Source organism: Sminthopsis crassicaudata, chromosome 1, assembly GCF_048593235.1.
Source record: "Sminthopsis crassicaudata isolate SCR6 chromosome 1, ASM4859323v1, whole genome shotgun sequence".
Taxonomy (NCBI): Eukaryota; Metazoa; Chordata; class Mammalia; order Dasyuromorphia; family Dasyuridae; genus Sminthopsis; species Sminthopsis crassicaudata.
In genome coordinates, this window is record NC_133617.1 from 404,273,873 (window position 1) to 404,297,591 (window position 23,719).

General features: G+C 33.7%; 1 protein-coding gene across 1 annotated transcript in view; it reads left to right on the top strand.

The window, feature by feature from the left end:
• Positions 1-23,719, top strand: part of CTNNAL1 (catenin alpha like 1) — a 99,361-nt gene that overhangs the window by 29,113 nt on the left and 46,529 nt on the right. Inside the window, exons 3-6 of the mRNA XM_074280064.1 lie at positions 5,470-5,657; positions 12,376-12,495; positions 17,835-17,924; positions 19,995-20,165. Coding sequence (XP_074136165.1) covers positions 5,470-5,657; positions 12,376-12,495; positions 17,835-17,924; positions 19,995-20,165 — 569 coding nt within the window. The remainder of the gene's footprint in view (positions 1-5,469; positions 5,658-12,375; positions 12,496-17,834; positions 17,925-19,994; positions 20,166-23,719) is intronic.

Genomic DNA, 23,719 nt, shown 5'->3' on the forward strand with positions numbered 1-23,719 from the left:
TAAAGAGGATACAAAGATTAAATCAGACATAGTCCCTGCTTTTGGAGATCACAAAGTAATATGAAGATGTAGTATTCAGTCATTCAGTCATGTCCAACTCTTCATGACCCCATGAACTATAGAACGACAGTCCGATAGTTTTTCATGGCAGAGATATTAGAGTGATTCCCACCATTTCTTTCTCTAGTGCCTTTTATTTCAATGAGAGTATAACACATATTAATATAAAATTTTAATACAAAATAATACATTCATAAGAATAGTGCAAAGTAGGGACTTCTTAAGGTCCCCGGGGGAAATAATCTAGTTTGGCTGAACCATGGAAGAAAAGATAGTATGAGATAAAACTGGCAATATAAAATAAAATCATATAATGGTGTGCTTTGAATGTCAGCAATTTGAACTTTATTCAGTAATAATAGCCTTTGAGGAATTTGAGGAAAGGAGTGACACAGATTTTTGTCAAAAGAAGTATAGAAGGATAGAGAAATTGGAAATGGGAAGAAGTCAGGTGGATGAATTGATAATAATGTGGACATGTACTAGAAAATTAATAATGGAATTAGAAAGAAAGAAGTAGATACAAGGAATATTGAAGAAGTAGAATCTATAGCATTTGTCAACTGATTAGATGTGAAAGGTCAAGAATCCTAAAATATGTTGTTTACTAGAAACAGATTTGAAGCAGAGAGATATACATAATGTAATGGTTAAAGGCTGGAGCAGAATCTATTATGCTTTAGCTGAAGTAAAAAAAAAAAAAATAGGGGTAGCAATCCTGATCTTAGATCAAGCAAAAAATGAAAATAGATCTAATTAAAAGAGATAAGGAAGGAAACTACATCCTCTTAAAGAGTATCATATATAATGAAAAAATACTAAACATATATAAACCAAATGGCCCTAAATTCCTAGAGAAGTTAAGAGAGTTGCACGAAGATAGCAAATCCATATTAGTGGGGGATCTCAACTTTGATCTATCAGAACTAGATAAATCAAACCACAAAATAAATAAAAAATTAAGAAAGTAAATAGAATTTTTAGAAAAGTTAGGTATGATAGATTTTTGGCAAAAATTGAATGGTTACTGAAAGGAATATACTTTTTTCTTGGTGCCACATGGAACCTACATAAAAATTGATCATACATTAGGGCATAACAACTTCAAAATCAAAAGCATCTTTTCTAGAGCATGATGCAATAAAAATTAGATATAATAAAGGGCTGGGGGGAAATAGACCAAAATGAATTGCAAATTAAATAAATCTAATCCTAAAGAATGAGTAGGTAAAACAACAAATCATAGAAACAATCTATAATTTCATCTAAGAGAATGACAATAATGAGATGACATGCCAAAATTGATGGGATTGAAGCAGTTCTGAAGGCTGAAGCGAAGCAGTTCTTAGGAGAAATTTTATATCACTAAATGCTAAATAAAATAGAGAAAAAGAACATCAATGAATTTGGCATGCAACTAAAAAAGCTAGAAAAAGAACAAATTAACCCCCCCCAATTAAATGCCAAATTTGAAATTCTGAAAATAAAAGAGAAAATAAATAAAATTGAAAGAAAACCATTGAACTGATAAAATTATGAATTGGTTTTGTGAAAAAACCCAACAAAATATAAGTGAGAAGTCAGAGAAGGGGAACAAAGATTTATGACAAGCTTTTGAACATGGAAGATTGTTAATACTGGCACTACAGAAATATGGAAATCAGAAATTAAGATGATTTTATTTAGGGAAAAGATAGTTTTCATTTTGAACATGTTAAGTTGAAGGTACTAGTCTATCAGTGTTAGTTCTTTCACTTTCAAATTATGATATTTAATTAAGTGATTAATGAAACCAGGAAATATCAGGAAATTTACTTTCTAAAAGAAATCTCTTTTAAAGTAAAATGATAAATGTTGGAGAGGATGTGGGAAAATTGGGACACTGATTCATTGTTGGTAGAGTTGTGAACTGATCCCACCATTCTACAGAGCAATTTAAAACTGTATCCGAAGGACTACAAAATTGTGCATATCGTTTGATCCAATAAAACCACCACTAGGTCTGTATCTCAAAGAGATAAAAAAAAAAAGAAAATGATTTTTTTCTTCTTTTTTTAAAATAATAGTTTTTTATTTTCAAAATATATGCAAAACTATCTTTGCAAAGATAGTTTTGCAAAACATCTTCCAAATTTTTCTCCCTCCCTTCCTCTCACCCCATCCCCAGACAACATGAAATACAATATATGTTAAACTACAAGTCTTGCATACATATTTCCACACTTATCATGCTGCATAAGAAAAATCAGATCACAAAGGGGAAAAAATGAGAAAGAAAATAAAAGCAAGCAAACAATGAAGGTGAAAATACTATGTTGTGATCCACATTTAGTCTCCATTGTCCTCTCTCTGGCTGCAGATGACTCTCTCTTCATCAGAAATTGACCTGAATCACCTGATTGTTGGGAAAAAAAACACAAATAGGACCTATTTGTACAAAAATATTTGTAATAGCTTTTTTGTAGTTGTTGTTGTGGCAAAGAATTAGAAATTAAGGGATGCTTGTTAATTAGGGGAAAGCTGAATAGGTTGTGGTATATGAATGTGAGTGCTTCAAGAAATGACCAACGAACTGATTTCAGAAAAACTTGAAAAGACTTACATAAATTCATAAAAAGTGAAGTGAGCAGAACCAGGAGAACATTGTACATAGTAACAACACTGTTGTACGATGATTAGCTAAATGGCTTAGTCTTCTTAGCAATACAGTAATTCAAGATAATTCCAAAGATTTTGTGATGAAAAATGCTATCCTCCTCCAGAGTAAGAACTGATGAAATCTGAATGTAGATTGAACCATACAATTTGTGATATTTTTTTGTTTTCCTTTGGGTCTGTGTCTTCTTTCACAGCATGACAATATAGAAATGTGGTTTGCAAAATTTGTACATATATTACCTATATCAAACTGCTTACCATCTTGGAGCGGGGGGGGGGGGGGGGGGGAGAGGGGGGAAGGGAAGGACAGGTGGTGAGAGGTGATTAGTTTAAGATTGAAAAAGTCACCTTATTTATTTAACTTATAAAAAAACCCTTATATAAAGAGCCTTAATCACTGATTGGTCATTGCCTCAGTCAAACTGAGACCTTTAATGACCTTAGCTTAAAAGGCTAAGTTCCCACTGCATCCAGCCCCATCTCTATTCATCCCAATCCAACCCAGATGGCTCCAGAGGAGAAAGTGAGGCTGATGACTGCACAGCCTTCTATCCTTAAATCCAATTCACTTGGATGTCATGACATTATCTCTCTGATGTCATGGTCCTCTATAAGAATGAAGAACAAACAACCTCAGTGAGTACAGTAGGAGCTGCCCCATTGGGGACCCAACTGGAACTGACTGGTTGAGCAACACAACTATTTCTTTTCTTTCTTCTTTCCCTTTCCTCTGTCCAAATATGATATCATACTCTTGCCTGTGGGTGCTCTACTCAAAAAATGTAAATTTTGATTGCTGAAATCTCACAAGATCTTGGGGGTTAGGTTAGGACCATGCCTTAAACTCAAATGATTCTCACTTTCATTGATTGACCAACAACAGTTCACAGGCCAAGCCCCACTTGGTTTTTGTTCCAGTCTTTATTGGCTCAGAAGGAATGAAAATTTCCCTTTTGGCTAGGAAGCCTGAGGGTCTCCCAGATCTGTTTTTTTTTTTTTTTTCTTGCTTAGCCTTAATCGCTGATTGGGTGTTGCCTCAATCAAACTGAGACCTTTTAAAGATTTTAACTTAAACTGGCCAAAGACTCCCACTACATCCAGGGCCATCTTCAGGCCTCCTGATCCATAGCATGTCACTGGATTTAGAGAGCTATAAAGGAGAAAGTGAGCCTGAAGACTTTGCATAACCCTCCCTCACTTTAAATCCAATTCACTTGCATGTCATAGCATTACCTCTCTAATATGGTCCTCTTTAAGAATGAAAGCCAAAATCTGGAACTATGCCCCCAAATTTATCAAACTGTGCATACCCTTTGATCCAGCAGTGCTACTACTGGGCTTATATCCCAAAGAAATACTAAAGAGGGGAAAGGGACCTGTATGTGCCAAAATGTTTGTGGCAGCCCTTTTTGTAGTGGCTAGAAACTGGAAGATGAATGGATGTCCATCAATTGGAGAATGGTTGGGTAAATTATGGTATATGAAGGCTATGGAATATTATTGCTCTGTAAGAAATGACCAGCAGGATGAATTCAGAAAGGCTTGGAGAGACTTGCATGAACTGATGCTGAGTGAAATGAGCAGAACCAGAAGATCACTATACACTTCAACAACAATACTGTATGAAGATGTATTCTGATGGAAGTGGATATCTTCAACATAAAGAAGATCCAACTCACTTCCAGCTGATCAATGATGGACAGAAACAACTACACCCAGAGAAGGAACACTGGAAATTGAATGTAAACTCTTAGTACTACTGTCTATCTACCAGGTTACTTATACCTTCGGAAGGTATAAGTAAACAAGAAAATTGGATTTACACACATATGTTATATCTAGGTTATACTGTAACACATTTAAATGTATGAGATTGCCTGTCATCTAGGAGAGGGAGTAGAGGGAGGGAGGGGAAAATCTAGAAAAATGAATACAAGGGATAATGTTATAAAAAAATTACTCATGCATATATACTGTCAAAAAATGTATAATTATAAAATTAAAAAAAAAAGAATGAAAGCCAAACAACAATAAGGAAATACATTTTGCTTGATTGAACATGTATAACCTATATCAATTTGCTTACCATCTCAAGGGAGGGAGGAAGAAAATTTGAAACTCAACATTTTTTTAAATAAATGTTAGAAATTGAAGGAAAAAATAAAGGGTTTTTTTTTTTAGAATTTTTTTCACAGTATATATGCATGAGTAATTTTTTTGTATAATATCCCTTGTATTCATTTTTCCAAATTATCCCCCCTTCCCTCCACTCCCTCCCCCCGATGACAGGCAATCCCATACATCCTACATGTGTTACAATAAAACCTAGATACAATATATGTGTGTAAATACCATTTTCTTGTTGCACATTAAGTATTAGATTCCTAAGGTATAAGTAACCTGGGTAGATAGACAGTAGTGCTAACAATTTACATTCACTTCCCAGTGTTCCTTCTCTGGGTGTAGTTATCTCTGTCCATCATTGATCAACTGGAAGTGAGTTGGATCCTCCCTATGTTGAAGATATCCTCTTCCATCAGAATATATCTTCATACAGCAAAAAATAAAGTTTTTAAAAAATCTCTTTTAAAAACATTTTTACTGCTTACTTTTTAATCATCTTCGTAATAAATGTGGAATACAAGATGTATAGTTCCATGATACCTAAGACAGCATAATATGACTGACTCTGATTAAGTGTACATTTACCTTTTAAAAATAATTGTGTTTTTATTTTGGATTTCTTGACAGGAGAAACAATTGCAGAACTTACAGATGTAACCAGTTTAAATAATGCAGAATGTGATGGACAGATAACAATTTTTACAGACAAAACAGGAGTCATAAAAGCTGCAAGATTACTTCTTTCTTCCGTGACAAAAGTGTTGTTACTGGCAGACCGAATAGTCATTAAACAAATAATAACTTCAAGAAATAAGGTATTTGACTTTTCTACCCTTTCTACAAATACTATGAGAGTTTGTTAATAAGGTTTCTAAGGTTAGTTAGTTAATGGTATGTATTTAGCAAAATATATAATAAATTAATTTTTGTATTAGCACAATATTTTGTTTGGCATGAGTGATAATCAAGTAAAATCAATCATAACAATGATTCAGTGTATCTTTCATTAAACAATGATTACTCTTTTTCAGTATATTTTTCTCCTAATAAAATGTGTACTGTGATCAGGGTATGCTGGTAAATTAAACTTCTCTTTGCATATTGGCATCTCGTGAATATCTTTGAGAGTATTTAATTTGGTTGTTTCAAGTAGTATAGACATATCTTCCTTTCTCTTCAAAGTAGGGTTTGCAGAATTGCTCCAAGCTCTAAGATTATTGCTGGCATGAGTACATTTTTGATGGCCTATGCTATTCACAAATTGTTTGACCCATTAAAGATAAGCATCATTATTTTCTCTGCCATTAGTTGTCAGTTACTTTTGCAAGGTGGGTTTTTTTAAGCCTTAAGGGAGCAAGTTTTGATTTATAAATACAAATCACAAATTTTGTGGGTATGTGTGTGTGTGTGTGCTGTGTGTGTAAATCACTCATTACCATTCCTGGTTTTAAGCAGCTTTACTTGAAAAACAAATCTCCACTTGACATTGACAGTTCTAAAAGTTTTATTTAAAAGAAACATTATATAATTAGAGATTGTCAGATTGGGATTCAATAGTACCCAAGTTGTGATCTAAAACAAACCACCTTCTGTGGCTTCATTTTCTTTTCTTTTCTTTTCTTTTTTTTTTAAGGATTCTTTATATATATATATATAGTTTTTATTTATCAGATATATGCATGGGTAATTTTACAGCACTGACAATTGCCAAACCTTTGTTCTAATTTTTCCCCTCCTTCCCCCCACCCAGATGGCAGGTTGACCAATACATGTTAAATATGTTAAAGTATAAATTAAATACAATATATGTATACATGTCCAAACTGTTGTTTCTTTGGCTTCATTTTCATATCAGTAAAATGAGGGGGATGGATTGGATAATGTATAAAGTCCTTTCTGATTCTTACACTTCGTGATAGAATGCCCTTCTATAACATCAACAGCTAACTGAAGAAAAAAGGGTGCATGATACATTTTTCATACATTTTTCATTTTAATCTCTTATACTAACGTTTTTCTCTTTCTCTTTAAGTCTAAATAACCTATAGGGTTTGCTGGATTCCATGGTACTTACACTAAACTTACACTAAAAAAAATCTAACAATTAGATCCCATTCAAGCTGGTTTTAACTTGTCCCTTACTTGAAATCTAGTTCTTGAACACACAAAAAAAAATTTCTTTTGAAGAAATAGTAGTAAGAGGGTTCTGGGAAGGTGGCAGAAAATGTCAGAAAGTTCCAAGGTTTCTAGGTTTCCCCTACAAATTAAACAAAATAGTGTCTCAGGTTGAACCAGAAGCAATAAAAACAATTAAGAGTTGGTGTGGAACAATCCTCTTGAGATAATAGGAGAAGACCTCAAGAAAGATATCTGGACTAAGGCTTGGGCCTTGTGAAGTATAAATACCTCCAGGCTTGCTGCTTCAGCAAGCCTTGTGTTTTACCAGGTTGGGAGATACAAGCTTGGGCCCAGCCAGAGGACTTTTCACCTCCTGGACCGTATGGGAAATTAGGCATCTGAGTCAGGAAAATTGGGGGAACCTCTACTGATAAGGGATGCTAAGCCTAGCTATGTTCTGGAAACTTTTTCCTGGGTAGGAAGGAACCAGCACATGCTTGGTGAATGCAGAAACAATGGGGCAGGGATGCATAAGGGTAGAATTCTTGGTTGTGGGTTCCAGGCCTGAGGGGAGAACTAAAGGAGCACCTGAGTCCAGAGGCACTTTCCTTCATATTCTAAGACTGGAGGTGATTATACCCATAATCTATTTTGAGGAGGGTAGGGAGAAGAAGAGCTCAACCATAGAAATTACTTTGGGAATAGAGAAGACCAGGGTTCCATCTTCAAGGGAGGAAACTAAAATATCCCAAAGAGTAATGTTAAATGGTCACGTGTCCAAAAAAGAATTCATTTAAAGAACTCATAAAAGACTTAATTTCAAATGAGAGTGATTGAGTTAAAAAAAATTTTTAAAAAGAACAAACCAGAAAAAACAAGATGATTATGAAAATCAGGTAAGCTCTTCTTAGGAAAAAGGAGATCCAAACTCTTAAGGAAGAAAATGAATTCTTGAAAATTTGGAACTGGGCAAGGGGAAGGCAGCAAAGTTTTAAGAGACCAAGAAATAATCAACTCATATATGAAGAATCAAAAAATAGAAGAGAATGTGAGACATCTTATTAGAAAACTAACTGATCGGGATAATAGATGAAGAATAGAAAATATAAGAATAGTTGGATGAACCTGAAAGCTATAATCAAAAAAAGAATCTTAATAATGCTTTCAGTTTTAACAGAACTACCCTGGAGGTGTTTATACTTCTCAGGGACCAATTCTCTATTCTGGTATCTTTCTTCAGATTTTCTCCTATTGTTCCAGGAGGACCAATGTTCTGGGCCAGCTCTTATTTGTTTTCTACAACTTTCTTTTTACAGTTTTTTAAAGCTCTAAGTTCTCCCTATTTTATCTAGTTTGTGGGTGAAATATGGAGGGCTTGGAATTTTCTGATTTATTCTGCCATCTTTCCAGAATCCTCCTGATCACCTCAGTTTTAGCCAAATATCCATAGCAGAAGAACAGTTTTCTTTTTATGGTTTTGAGAGGGTAATTAACAAAGAAAAGAACTTCACAGATGGGGAAAGAATAAAATTGCTTAAAAGTTTAGCCTCATCATGAGGATTGAGGACATGATTGGCTAAAGAGTTGAACTATGGAAGACAATATGATTGATTAGAAGTTGTGAATGTGTGTGTGTATAAATCACTCATTACCATTCTTGGTTATAAGCAGCTTTACTTGAAAAACAAATCTCCACTTGACACTGACAGTTCTAAAGGTTTTATTTAAAAGAAACGTGTATAACTAAAGACTGCCAGATTGGGATTCAATGGGACTCAGGTTGTGATCTAAAACAAGTCACTTTCTGTGGCCTCATTTCTATTAACTCCTTCTTTGTCTCCTATGAGTAATAAATGTTCATTATTTGAGTCCACTTGTAATGTCAGAGATAGTGAACAAGACTTCTTTGGACAGCAAACCAGACATCCTTGAAAGATAACGTGGTGATGTAAATATATTAGAACAGACCCCCTGGTGTACACATGCATTTTTCAGAGATAGCAGATTTCCTTAAGGCAAGAATAACAATGAGAACTAAATTTCTAAACTTAACTTATAGACTAGCTGAATTTCTGCTAAGTTCAGAGACCATAACGTAAGTAATTATAAGACAAAATCAATTAACAATAAATAGGATCAATAAAAAAGTGATACAGAATCAATTTCACTTTCTCAGGACTAAATTAATTTCATCAGGAGAAGCAGAATATTGCCCTGTGGCAAGTAACTGTATTTTGCTTTAGTACTCAGAATTGTAGAATTTGGGGGTTTATATTATTTCCAGATGCTTATGTTAAGTGGCAGGTATCTGAAGATAGATAAGATTTCTTAGGATCATAGGATTTAGAACTAAAGCAGAACCTGAAAGATCAACTTTGCTTTGATGATGCAAAGGTTGGGAATATCAGGTAAAGTAATGAAATTTTTATGTTCTTGAACCACATAGAAGCCTAAGGTTTTATTATCATCATCATCATCATCATTATTAGACTGAAAAAAGACCTTAAGAAGCAACCTAGTGCATTAGTATAAGGCAGCATTCAAACTATTCCCAGGAACTCAGCCACTTGTCCTGTACTTTATAAGTATTCAATTCTTTTCTTTCTCATCCCCAATCCATATCCATGCTCTTCCTATTCAGATTATCCACCTGAGGAAAGAAAAAGTTGGGGGAAGCAATAAGAGGAAACTTTTACTTGTGAGGGTCTAGACAACTATGTGTTTGTGTAATGAATTTTAGGAATTGACTTTTCCTAAAGTTTTTGAAAAACTGGCATTTTCTCAAGCAATGTCTGTGACCACTACTACAGAACTCTAGTCTGGATATAACTGTTTCAGAAGGCTTCTTAAATCTGTGCATCCTGACAAGTGGAGGGTTATCAGATGTCCTTGCAGACCAGCTGCAGTGTTTTGCACAAACCCCAGTTTCCTGTTATTGTACTATTGTGATAAAGCTGACAAGGATTGGAGTCATGGTAATTTTAGGGCAATATACCCTTGTCTGATTTAAGAGCAGTTACCTAGGAATTGGGAGATTGGTATGCCCTGTTTTTTTCCCATTAACTGTTATGTAGCAAATGGATGCTATGGCAAGATTATGGGATTTGGCCAGGAAATGTTGGTTCCCTGCTGTAGGTCAAGATGTAGATACTGTTTCTTTGTGTGTGTGGAAGGTGTTCTCTCCTTTCCCATTCACAGTGTACCTTTTCATTTTGGGTTCCAAAAACATAGGTAAGAATAAAGTTAAATTGTTCAAAATAAACAGGTCCTACTAGTCTTAGGAATTGTATTTTATTTCAGTAGCATATTATGGAATAATGTGACCATCCTTTTAAGGAAGCTTTTATTTTTAGAAGTCCCCTGATCCAAATTATATAAATTTGGATCTCCACAATAGTAATTTGATAGGGTATAAAGTGAGGCTTATGAAGGATGATTGTATAATTAGAACCCATTTAAAAGACTTGCCCTGAACTGATGCTAAGTGAAATGAGTAGGACCAGGAGATCATTGTATACTAAAACAACAATATTATATGATGATCAATTCTGATGGATGTGGCCATTTTCAACAATGTGATGAACCAAATCAGTTCCAATAGAGCAGGAATGAACTGAACCAGCTACACCCAGCAAAAGAACTCTAGGAGATGACTATGAACCACTACATAGAATTCCCAATCCCTCTAATTTTGTCTACCTGAATTTTGGATTTCCTTCACAAGCTAATTTTACACTATTTCAAAGTCCAGTTCTTTTTGTACAGCAAAACAACTGTTTGGACATGTATACATATATTTAATTTATTTAATTTATACTTTAACATATTTAACATGTATTGGTCAACCTGCCATATGGGGGAGGGGGAAAATTAGAACAAAAGATTTGGCAATTGTCAATGTTGTAAAATTACCCACGCATATATCTGGTAAATAAAAACTACTAAAAATTTTAAAAAAAATTTTTAAAAATGCATGTTTTGTAAGTAAAAAGCTTTAATAAAATAAAATAAAATTGTAAGAAAAAAAAAGACTTACCCTTTTATAAGCTAAATCATATTAGAAGCCATAACTTTGGGAAAAGTTAATTTAAGCACAGCATTGTTTTAGAGAAATTAATGCACCATATGTAAAAAACGTGATAGTGTTTTTTCAGTTCATAATGATGGATACATTGGGGCATAAAGCCTCTAAGAATTCTAGCTGAGGCAAAAGCTACAAGCATATATTAAAACCAAGCATTGACTAACACAATTAGAACAGCATCTGGAGGTGACCAAGATCAGAGGGAAGACAGTACTTTGAGACATCAAAGGCATGCATTTACCCTCCAAGCACAGGGCTTGGCCACATCTTTCCCCACAAGTACAAGACCATACATGATCCCTATGTATCCATCTCTGTATTTATGACCTCTATGTGTGTTATCTCTTTATAATACTGCTGAATATATTTGTGGAATATGTCCCAGGTTTATGAGAGAGAGAATTCTGTTACTACTTTTTTACTATGGCATTTAAATGCCTTTATGTTGAGCTACTGGTAACCTTTGACTGTAAACACATCAACGGGAGCCCATAAGTTATAGTTTTAGTAATTCACACCTACATAGTACCATGAACCCAGGGTAGTTCTACAGGATACATTGGCAAGTGCAGGTTGAGGGTGGTAGTGAAGGTATCATCCAGGTTTTGCATTGTAGATGCAACTCAAGTTGACTGTCTCAAAATGGTACTAAAAGATTTCAGAGAGAAAGTGGATGTTAAGACAGCCAGCCAATCTCTAGAAGTAATCTGTTTCCTGTCAGGTACTTTTATCCAGAAGCCAAAACTCTCAGTTTGTTTAGGAAACTGGAAAGTTTGATCAAAAATTAACCTGATTCACTTCCTTTACAAAATTGAAAAAGTAATCCTAGAGTTTTATAAATAAATCTTATTAGGATTATAAAATTACGTTTTAGATATGACGATCAATTCTGATGGACGTGGCTCTTCACCAATGAGATGATTCAAATCAGTTCCAATGTTCAGTAATGAAGAGAGCCATTTATACCCAGAGAGAGAACTATGGGAAATGAGTGTGGATCACAACATAGCATTTTCACTCTTTCTGTTATTGTTTGCTTGCATTTTTTGTTTTTCTTCTCAGGTTTTTTCTTTCTAGATCCAATTTTTCTTGTGCAGCAAGATAATTGTATAAATATGTATGCATATATTGGATTTAACATATATTTTAACATATTTAACATGAATTGGACTACTTATCATTTAGAGGAGAGGATGGGGGGAGGAGGGGAAATTTGGAACAGAAGGTTTTGCAAGGGTCAATGTTGAAAAATTATCTATGCATATGTTTTGTAAATAAAAATCAATAATAAATAAATAGATTTTTAAAAATAAAATTATGTTTTATTTTAGGTCCTTGCAACTATGGAACAACTGGAGAGCGTGGGGAGTTTTCAGGAGTTTGTGCAAATATTCAGTCAGTTTGGAAATGAAATGGTAGAGTTTGCACACTTGACTGGAGACAGACAAAATGTAAGTATTTTCTAGGTCTTAGAAATTTATAACAAAAAAAAAAAAGCAAAATTTACTTATGTTTCCATGTGAAATTATGTTCATTTCAAAGTGAATTAGGTGCCCAAACTTTATTGGAAGCCTTTGAGAATTGAGTCAGGATAAGGCCATGTTTTGTTTTTCCCACAAGAATAAGTAACAATTGTGTGTAATGTGTGTGTGTGTGTGTGTGTATGTATGCATGTATGTATAAAAAAAAACCCACTTTAAAAAAATAGTTGTTAGGTATCCAGACTAGTCCATAAATGCCTGATGAATACTATCTAAATTATCATCTATTTTAAATTTGTTCATTCATATAGTATTTATTTAATAGAGGATTCATGTTTCAGGTAGAGATTGTGTTAGATGTGAGATCTGATCAAACTCTTAAGATTTTGTGATTCTTTGAGTTTCTTTAAAGTTATCATTAATAATAATAGCTAGTATTTACATAATGCTTTAAGATTTGCAAAGCACTTTACAGAAATTATCTTATTAATCCTCACAATAACTCTGGGAGTTAGATGTTATTATTATAGATTTTGTAAATGAGGAAACTGAATCTAATAGAATCAAAGTGATTGCCCAAGATTATCACACAACTTTTAAGTGTTTGAGACCTCAGGTCTTTCAAACTTCAGATCCAACATTCTACCTGCAAAGCTACCAAGTTGCCTAGCATACACTTTAGTTTTCAGTGAAAATACTAATTATTAGTGAAAAATAGCAAAATTTGAATGAAAAAGTTTTTGTTTGTGTTGATCACTTATACTTGAGGAAAAGCATCATGAATTAGAAGTTTGAACTAGGTGATGGAAGGGTAATGGACTAGAGGTACAAAATGGGATATATATTTTGATTTCAGTAGCGTGTTGTGATATGACCATCCTCTAAAGACAGCTTTTATTTATAAAAGTTCCCTGATCTACAATAGTCATGTGAGGTTTATGAAGGATGATTATATAATTAGAGCCTATTTAAAATCCATGCCTTTTTTTTAGTTAATATGTTGAATGTTTTATTTACACATACTCATTTGTGCAATCTTGTAACACATACTAGGATGTTATCATATGTTGTTAAATTTGATAATTTTTAAAAAAAATTATGGAACAAAAAATTCATAGTTTGTTATACAATGCTCTTTTTGTGTCCTTTGCTTATTGAAATACTTCTATAGTGTATTGATTATTAAAATCATAAAAAAAGAAAATTTAAATTTAAAAAATTGTGTATAATTAAGTGGATATTCAGAAAGGGATCTCTTAAAACTGTTCAAAGAAATTCCTTACACCATCAGTGTCATCAACCCCAGAAAAGTTGGAACAGAATAGAATGGTAAAAGAGAAGGAAAAATGGCCAAAGCAGTGTATATCTGGATGATCATGAGTTAGAGCTTTCTAACCTAGAGAGTATCTTCATAATTAAATTCATAGTATTGTGAAGAAGAATTAGCTATGGATAGAGTGCTAGGACAAGAATCAGGAAGGCTCATCAGAGTTTCTATGCATTATAGTTTCATAGAGTATTAACCAGGGCTCAGAGTTTAAAGTTATCTGCCCAGAGTTCAAATTGCCAACATATGTCAGAGGTTGGACTTCACCCCAGGTCTTTCTGTTTCCAAAGCTAGTTTTTCTGCCCTAATACATAAGGCATAATAATTTTTGTATAGATTCCATGAATCACCAAGAAAAGAAGCATACTCCTTTCTGTTTCCATTCAATTTTCTCCAAAGATCTATCATATCATAACTTTTCTAACATTCTATTTACCTCCTTAACTTCTTTCTTATTTATTTTGTGGTTCAATTTATCTAGTTCTGAGAGAATAATGTTTAGATCCCTCACTACTATAGTTTTGCTATCTATTTCTTCTTACAGCTCTTTTAACTTCTCTAGAAATTTGGATGCTATATCACTTGGTGCATATATGTTTAGTATTGATATTGTTTCATTATCTGTGGTACTCTTTAGCAGGATATAGTTTCCTTCCTTATCTCTTTTAATTAGATTTATTTTTGCTTTTGCTTGATCTGAGACCAGGATTACTACCTTCGCTTTTTTTTTTACTTTACCTGAAGCATAATAAATTCTCCTTCAGACTTTTACCTTTACTCTGTATGTATCACTCTGCTATAAATGTGTTTCTTATAAACAACATCTTGTAGGATTCTGGCTTTTAATCCAGTCTTCTATCTGCTTCCGTTTTATGGGAGAGTTCATCACATTTACATTTATAGTTAAAATAACTAATTCTATATTTCCTGCCATCTTATTTACCCTAAGTTAAGCTCTTCTCTTTCCTTTTCCCCTTCCCTCCTCCTCATTATTTTGCTTCTGATTACCACCTCCCTCAAAAAGCCCTCCCCCTGTAGAGCCCCTTCCCCTTTCTTATACCTTTCCCCTACTACTTCTGTTTTCCCTTCTATTAGCCTTCCCCTTTCCTTTTTCCTTTTCCCTCCCACTTCCCTATAAGGTGAGACAAGTTTCTCTGTGAAACCAAATATGTCTGATATTCTCTCTTTGAGCCAAGTCTGATGAAATTAAAATTCACACAACGTTCATCCCCCTCCCTTTTTTCCCTCAATTATATAGGTCTTCTTTGCCTCTTTGTGAAATGTAATTTCCCCTATATTATTTCCATTTTCCTCTTTTTTTCAGTACAATCCCCTTTCCACCTTTAGTTTCTTTTTATTTATCACAGCAAAATCAAATTATCCCTTTCTATGTATATACTCTTCTATGTATACCCATAACCGAGATAATATTTCTCAAGAGTTCTTTCCTTTTTACCTTTTTATGCTTCTCTTGAGTTCTATATTTGGAAGTCAAATTTTTTGTTCAGCTCTGATCTTTTCATCAAAAATAAATGAAATTAGTAAAACTTTTAAGAGCTTCAAAAAAATAGATAAATAAATAAATGAAATTCACCTGTATCATTGAATGCCCATCCTCTTCCCTGAAAGATAATGCTCAATTTAGCTGGATAGTTTATTCTTGGCTGCATTCCAAATTCCTTTGCCTTTCAGAATATCAGATTCCAGGCCCTTAGATCCTTTAAGCTGGAAACTGCTGGGTTCTGATTGTGGCTCCTCATTATTTAAATTGTTTCTTTCTGGCTGCTTGCAATATTTTTTCCTTGGTCTGATCTTCTGAAATTTAGCCACGATATTTCTTGGAGTTTTCATTTTGGGGTCTCTTTCAGGAGGTGATTGGTGAATTCTTTCAATGGATATTTTACCTTCTGATTCTTGGACATCAGGGCAGTTTTCCTTTAGGATTTCCTGAAAGATAGGTATAGGCTTTTTTTTTTCCATCATGGCTTTCAGGAAGTCCAATAATTCTTAGATTGTCTCTCCTAGATCTATTTTTCAGGTCAGTTGTTTTTCCTAGGAGGTATTTCATATTTCTTCTATTTTAAAATTTTTTTGGTTTTGTTTGACTGATTCTTAAAGTCTTATTGAGTCATTCACTTCCATTTGTTCAATTCTGATTTTTAGTATATTATTTTCTTCAGTTACCTTTTTTAGTTTTTGTATTTGGCCAACTGAATTGTTTTGTTCATTGCATTATTTTTTCATTTTACAAATTCTGTTTTTCAATGAATTTCAATGAATTCAATTTCTTTTTCATATCTATTTTGTAAGGAGTAATATGCTTTTTCCATTTCATCAGATCTATTTTGTAGGAAGTTATATACTTTCCCCATTTCACCAAATCTATTTTTAAGGAGTTTTCTTCAGATAATTTCTCTTTTTTCTTTTCCATGCCCTCTTGCAAAGATCTCATTTCCTTTCCCCATTTTTTCTTCTCTCTTTTAAGATCCTTTTTGAAATCTTCCAAGAGAGCCTTGTGAAATAGGAATCAGCTCATATCTCCTTTTGGGGCTTCATCTGGAGTTGATTTGCCTTTAGGAACCTCAAGATTTGAAGTCTGTTCTTTTTTTTCCATAAAAGTTGTTTATGGTCTGATTTTATTTTGCTTTTTTGTTCATTTATTTTGAGGTTGGGGTCTGCTCTTAAGGCAAAGGAATGACAGCTTGCTTTAGTTTATGCTGGGACCAGTGTTTCTGACTGACTGCCAGTGCTGGGTAATCACAGCCAGGTGTCGAGTTCTTCTGGGCTCAGCGGCTTACAATTTGCCTTTTGTATTTGTTTTTGGGTGTCTTACAGCAAATCTGTTAACTACCTGCTTGCAACCGGAATAAAGTAGTCTAAGAGCCTCACGGAAGATTCCCTAGTGTGCTGCAACACTCTAACTTCCTGCCCCAGCTCCTTGTACCAGGTTCCCTGTGCTACAGTCTATGCTCAGCAGACTGTCTCTCTGCCCAGTCTGCCCTATTGAAACAGACCTTTTCTGAAGTTCTTCTTCTGGAAATGTGTTGTACTCCCGATATGTGTGGGTTCTGTCACTCCAAAACCAATTTAGTGGCTTAATCTACTATTGGTTTGAGAAAAGGTCGGAGGAGGTGACAAAAAACCATGTCTGCTCTCCACCATTTTGGCTCCACTCCCCCCAAAACCCAAAGCTAGTTAACTATCTGCTACACCAAGATGTAAAATTTCTGATTAGACATTAGACATTTTATATTTTATCCCATTTCTATCCTGTCTCATTCAAAATCAATGTGTCCTGGAAATCCAGGCTATGGGTTTGAGGAATACATATAAAGCTTTATCTTTGAATGTTTAAAAAAAAAACCCAAAACTTCAACATTGCAAATAAAGAATGGGTAAGTATGGCTACATGACAGTTTTTGTTAAAAAAAAATTTTTTTTAAAATCAGGTTTTGGTAGACTGCAAAATCAGTTAATGAGTCAATAGTATTGCCTTTTATTTATATGCCACAATTATTTCCCCTTAAAGCATCTTTCCCCACCAAACTTTTTCTAATAAAATAAAAACTTTTAAGCAAATTTACTTGAAGGTATTGTTTCTGACAGTGTTTATCAGTTTTCCATTCCTCAGGCTTACTTCTCTTCTTAAAGGAAGAAGGTATGTATCATTATGAGTTCTCTAGGACTGAGATGTTCACTATCATCCATCCTAGTTTGAGTTCTTTTAAGTAATGTTGTGATTAAATAGACCATTGGAGATCATAACATTGTTTCTGTTTGGGAAATACATCCCAGATTTCAGTCAAGCAATTTAAAAATAAGGCTTTTGAAACACAACTGGTGAAAATTTTCAAAAACTTATATTTCCTTCACTTATGCCATCTTTAAGTTCTTTTTCTTAAATGAAGAAATTTTTCAAGTATTGAATTAGTTTCTGACATAATTTAAAAATATTAATAATTTCATTTTCATTCCTTCTTAGGATTTGAAAGATGAAAAGAAAAAGGCAGAAATGGCAGCAGCTCGGGCAGTTCTTGAGAAATGTACTATGATGCTTCTCACAGCTTCAAAGGTAAGATGAAAATTGGTGGGTTTAGTGTTTCAGTTTTGAGAACTCAAAACACTGGTAGTTTGCATTGTTTTTTCTTTTTTATATAACTACTTTAAAATTTCAAATTTTTTAAATAAAAGCTTTTTATTTTTCACAATACATGCAAAAATAGTTTTTTTCATCCTTGAAAAACCTTGTATTCCATATTTTTCTTCATCTCTCCCCATCTCCCACCTTCCCTAGACAATATAGGTTAATCCAATATGGGTTAAATATATTTCACATTTATCATGCTACACAAGAAAAATTAGATCAAAAAGGGAAAAAAATAGAGGGAAAAGAACAAGCAAGCAAACAAAAACAAAAAAAATATTATGTTGTGACCACATTCAGTCCCCATAACTTTCTGGATGCAGATTGCTCTCTTCATCATAAATCTATTGGAATTGGCCTAAGTCACCTCTTTGTTGAAAAGAGCCATGTCTGTCCCAGTTGATCATCACATAATCTTGTTGTTACTGTGTACAATGTTCTCTTGGTTCTACTCACTTCATTTAGTATCATTTCATGCAAGTCTCTCCAAGCCTTTTCAGAAATCATCCTGCTAATTGTTTCTTATAGAACAATAATATTCCATAACATTCATATACCATAACTTATTCACCAACTGATAGGCAGCCACTCAGTTTCCAGGTCTTGCCACTATAAAAAGGGCTGCTACAAACATTTTTACACATATGTGTCCTTTTCCCTTTTTTATGATCTCTTTGGGAGACACTGCTGGATCAAAGAATATGCACAGTTTAATAGTCCTTTGGGCATAGTTCCTAATTAGTCTCCAGAATGATTGAATCAGATCACAATTCTACCAACAATGTGATTAACATCCCAGTCTTCTCACATCCCCTCCAGCATTTATCATTATGTTTTTCCTGTCATCTTAGAGAGGTGTTAAATGGTACCTCAGAGTTGTCTTAATTTTCATTTCTCTAATAAATAGTGATTTAGAACATTTTTTCATATGATTAGAAATGGCTTAAATTTCTTTGTCTAAAAATTGTCTGTTCATATCCTTTGATTATTTATCAAGTGGAGAATGGCTTGTGTTCTTATAAATTTGAATAAATTCTCTATATATTTTAGAAATGAGGCCTTTATCAGAACCTTAGGATGTAAAAGTTTTTCTCCAATTTTCTGCTTCCCTTCTAATTTTGGCTGCATTGGTTTTGTTTGTACAAAAATATTTAAATTTAATTAAATAAATGCAAAAAATCCATTTTGCATTTCATTCTATTCTCTAGTTCCTTCTCCTTCCTTCTCCACAAATCTGAGAGGTAAACTATCCTTTGTTTTCCTAATTTGCTTATAATATCACCTTTTGTATTTAACCTATTTTGACCTTATTGTAGTATAGGTTTTTAGGTGTTGGTTGATGCCTAGTTTCTGCCATACTATTTAATAATTTTCCCAGCAATTTTGGTCAAATAGTGACTTCTTATGCCAGAAGCTGGAGTCTTTGGTTTTATCAAGCACTAGTTTGCTGTAGTCATTGACTATTGTATCTTGTGCACTTAATCTATTCCACTGATCTACTACTCTATTTTTTAGCCAATACCAAATGGTTTTGATGACTGCTACTTTATAATATAATAAAATTTTAAATTTTAAAAACTGTAAGAGGTGAACTTTATCCTAAGAAATCTTAAGACATGAAAAACGCAAGAAAGTTATTCTCCAGAACAGTGCTTGGGGTTATATTGTGAAATTATAATTATCCCCATTTTCCAGATAAGGAAACTGATAATTCACACAGTAAGTATCTGTGGGAGGATCTGAATGCAAAACTCCTAATTCCAGGCTCTGTTTGCTAGGCATGCTTATTTCTTATATAAGCATCTATTGAGCATCTGTTATGTACTAAATAAGTGAGCTATTTACATTTATACTCTTAATATTAATCCTTTAATTCCTCATATCATTGTAGAGAGATTTTACTAGAAAATCAGTTATACACTAATAAAAAAAAATTCATATGTTCCTTTGCGTATTATAGAAACATTCACCTTAAAGAAGTTACCTTTTTTTTAAAAGACATGTCTTAGGCATCCCAATTGTGAATCAGCTCGTAAAAATAAAGGGGGAGTATTTCACCGAATGAAACTGGCTTTGGAACAAGTAATTGAAATTGTAACAGACTGCAGACCAAATGGAGAAAATGAAATATCATCTATCAGTATATATGCTGGCATAAAAGAATTTAAGGTAAGAATATAGAAATGTATATATTTTTCCATTTCCATTTTCTCTTCTTATCAGTGTTTTGGGGGTTCATATTTTAGAATAGAAGCTTTACAAAGATAGATAATATCTATGCTTTAAATTGACTACATTCTCATCTCTAGCTTTCCAATAACATTTGCATTTCTCTTTGTCCAAAAAGTTGTTCACTTTCTATTTTTCTAATGCATTACATATGTAGGCATGTATATAGTTGCTGTTAGAGAAGTCATTCTCTGTTTGAAGCCATTATCTCCATCATATACCAATAGTTATAACTTTTAGGTTAGGCAAAACAGTTCATTAATTGTGCTGAGATAGTGAGCATAGAGTGCCAAATTCCAGCTATATCTGTTATAAACTTTGAGGATATTAGTTTAAAAACTTGAAGGTAACTTTCTTAGTCCACCTAATGGTGATTAGGACATACTAAAATTCCCTTTTTTTTGAAAAAAAAAATGGATTTATCATAGAAGACTGATTCATACATGAGCTATATGCCTTTATTTCCATCAATTCTTTATTTCACTCATGTGAACGCTACTCTCCCTGATGAGGTAACAGGGAACCAAATGATGAGATAAATACCTAATGGTGAGGTATATACCTCAATAGAATTAATTAAGGTCTAGTGGCAGGATTAGGATACAGGGAGTCACATGGAGCTCCTCTGCAACCCCTTAGGATTCGGTGCAAGGATACAAAGTTAAATAAGGTCTAATGGCGGCGAGAGTCCCCTGTAAATGAATTTACAGGCCCGAAAACCTAGATTGATAAAAAGAGGTTTATTGCAAGGATTGGAAGCAAGGTTAAAGTCTGGTTAGTAAAAGGCATTAGATAGAGGAAGATACACACCAAAAGCAGTGGCAGGGACAGAGAATCTGTGATGCAAAGCATAGTGCTTGTATGTTTCAACTCTCTGCCCAGGGATGATTCTACCTTGGCTGTTTTTATCTGCTTGAAGGGGAATATGGGTGGAACTCATGTTGATTCCTGGAAGGCCAGATTCTTGGAGGGCTTTTCAGATAAGGAAGAAACTGTTTTGGGGAAACCTGAGCAGATAGTTGGAGGTTGAGAAAATCCAAGCCAGCTCAGATCTGGTGGGGGCTGGGTACAAGCCCAAAACTGGCTCAGATACAGATCTTGTAAATCAAAGGTCAGTCCCAAAGGAAGTTGGAGATCAGACAAGGAATCTTAAAGGGGGCTACACCCACATCATCCCCAGGGCAGATCAAATGCAATGCAAGTGACTCTGTTCCTTCTAAACTTCTTGGCTTTGTGTGAATACCACTGAAACATGAAACATGTCTATTGGTTATCTTTCTCACATGATAACTACACTTTTTTTCCTGTTCTTCTGTCTCTCTGATAACCATCCTCTATGCTATTATTATTGTATAATTCTTTATTATAAAAAAGTTTTGTTATAAAAATATGCAAATATTTCAGGGTACTCTACATGAAATACATAATCACTAAAGAGTTTAACGTAATTATTTATGTGGGAAAAGCTAAGTAGATAATGAATTGCTACTTTTACACAGTGGTAGAATGTTTATTTTAAAAATTAAAATGTGCTTCATTTATTTCAGTCAGCAAAAATTCACCTTCTCTATTCCTCATGTTCTGCATTAGGAACTAAAGAAAAATGAAAGCCTCTATTACAAACATGTATACTCAAGCAAAACAGATTTCTGCATTGGTTATCTCCAAAATGCACCCACACACACACACACACACACACACACATTTTTTTAGTCTTGAGTCCTTTATCGCTCTACTTGAACCACAAGTTCTGAAAAATTAAAGTTGATTGATCATCTAAGAGTAATGGAAAGATCTTTACATAATACTTAATAAATATTTATTCAGTGGATGAACGAATGTCAATTTATTCACTTAATGAAAAGTATGTACAAATGAAACTGGCTGTTTCATAACATACCCTTCCTGCAAGGTAGATCTGTTATGGAAATCACATTAGTTATCAAAAAAAAAAAAAAAAATTTTCAAAGTTAGGAAATAGGCTGGAAAAATGAGCAAACAACAAAAAAACCAGTCATGAAAGCTATTTGGTTGCAAGAACAATCAAGATACAAACTCAGAAGACAACAAGAAGAAGAAAACAATGTGAGGCTACAGGCAAGGCCTCAAAAAAAAATGCAAATTGAACCTAAACCGAACAAGGATTCCTGAAAGTATTAAAGAAGGAGATGTGTAGTTGAGGAAAAAATGGGAAAAGAAATGAGATCTATGCAAGAAAATTATTTTTAAAAATGGTCAAAGGATATGAACAGACAATTTTCAGATGATGAAATTAAAACTATTTCCACTCATGAAAGAGTGTTCCAAATCACTATTGATCAGAGAAATGCAAATTAAGACAACTCTGAGATATCGTTACACACCTGTCAGATTGGCTAAGATGACAGGAACAAATAACGATGAATGTTGGAGGGGCTATGGGAAAACTGGGACACTGATGCATTGTTGGTGGAGTTGTGAAAGAATCCAACCATTCTGGAGAGCAATCTGGAATTATGCCCAAAAAGTTATCAAAATGTGCATACCCTTTGACCCAGCCATAGTACTACTGGGCTTATATCCCAAGGAAATACTAAAGAAGTGAAAGGGACCTGTATGTGCCAAAATGTTTGTGGCAGCCCTTTTCATAGTGGCTAGAAGTTGGAAGATGAATGGATGTCCATCAATTGGAGAATGGTTGGGTAAATTATGGTATATGAAGGTTATGGAATATTATTGTTCTGTAAGAAATGACCAACAGGAGAAATACAGAGAGGCTTGAGAGACTTACATCAACTGATGCTGAGTGAAACGAGCAGAACCAGAAGATCATTATACACTTCAACAATGATACTGTATGAGGATGTATTCTGATGGAAGTGGATATCTTCAACATAGAGAAGAGCTAATCTAATTCCAATTGAGTAATGATGGACAGAATCAGCTACATCCAGAAAAGGAACACTGGGAAATGAGTGTAAACTGTTATTTTTACCTTCTGAATCCAATTCTTCCTGTGCAACAAGAAATTTGGTTCTACACACATAAAAAAAAAAGAAAATTATAAAAAAAATTAACAAAGACACAAAAAATATTAAATAAAATAGCACCTTAAAAACAGAATTGTACCAAGAGATACAAAAGTTCACTGAAAAACAAAAACAAAAAAACTTCTTATAAAGCAGAATTCATTAAATGGAAAAAAGATTTTATAAAAGCTCACCAAAAATAGTCCTTAAAAATTAGAATGGGAAGTGGAAGCTAATGACCCCAGGAGATGTCAAGAAACAATAAAACAAAGTCAGAAGATTTTTTTAAAAATAGGAGAAAATGTGAAATATCTTATCAGAAAAACAATTGAAGTGGAAAATAGATGGAGGAAAAGTAATTTAAAAATTATTAGTCTACCTGAAAGCTATGAAAGAAAAACCAAAGAGCCTAGATAATATCTTTCTTTTTTTTTTTAGTTTTTATTTACCAGATATACGCATGGGTAGTTTTACAACATTGACAAT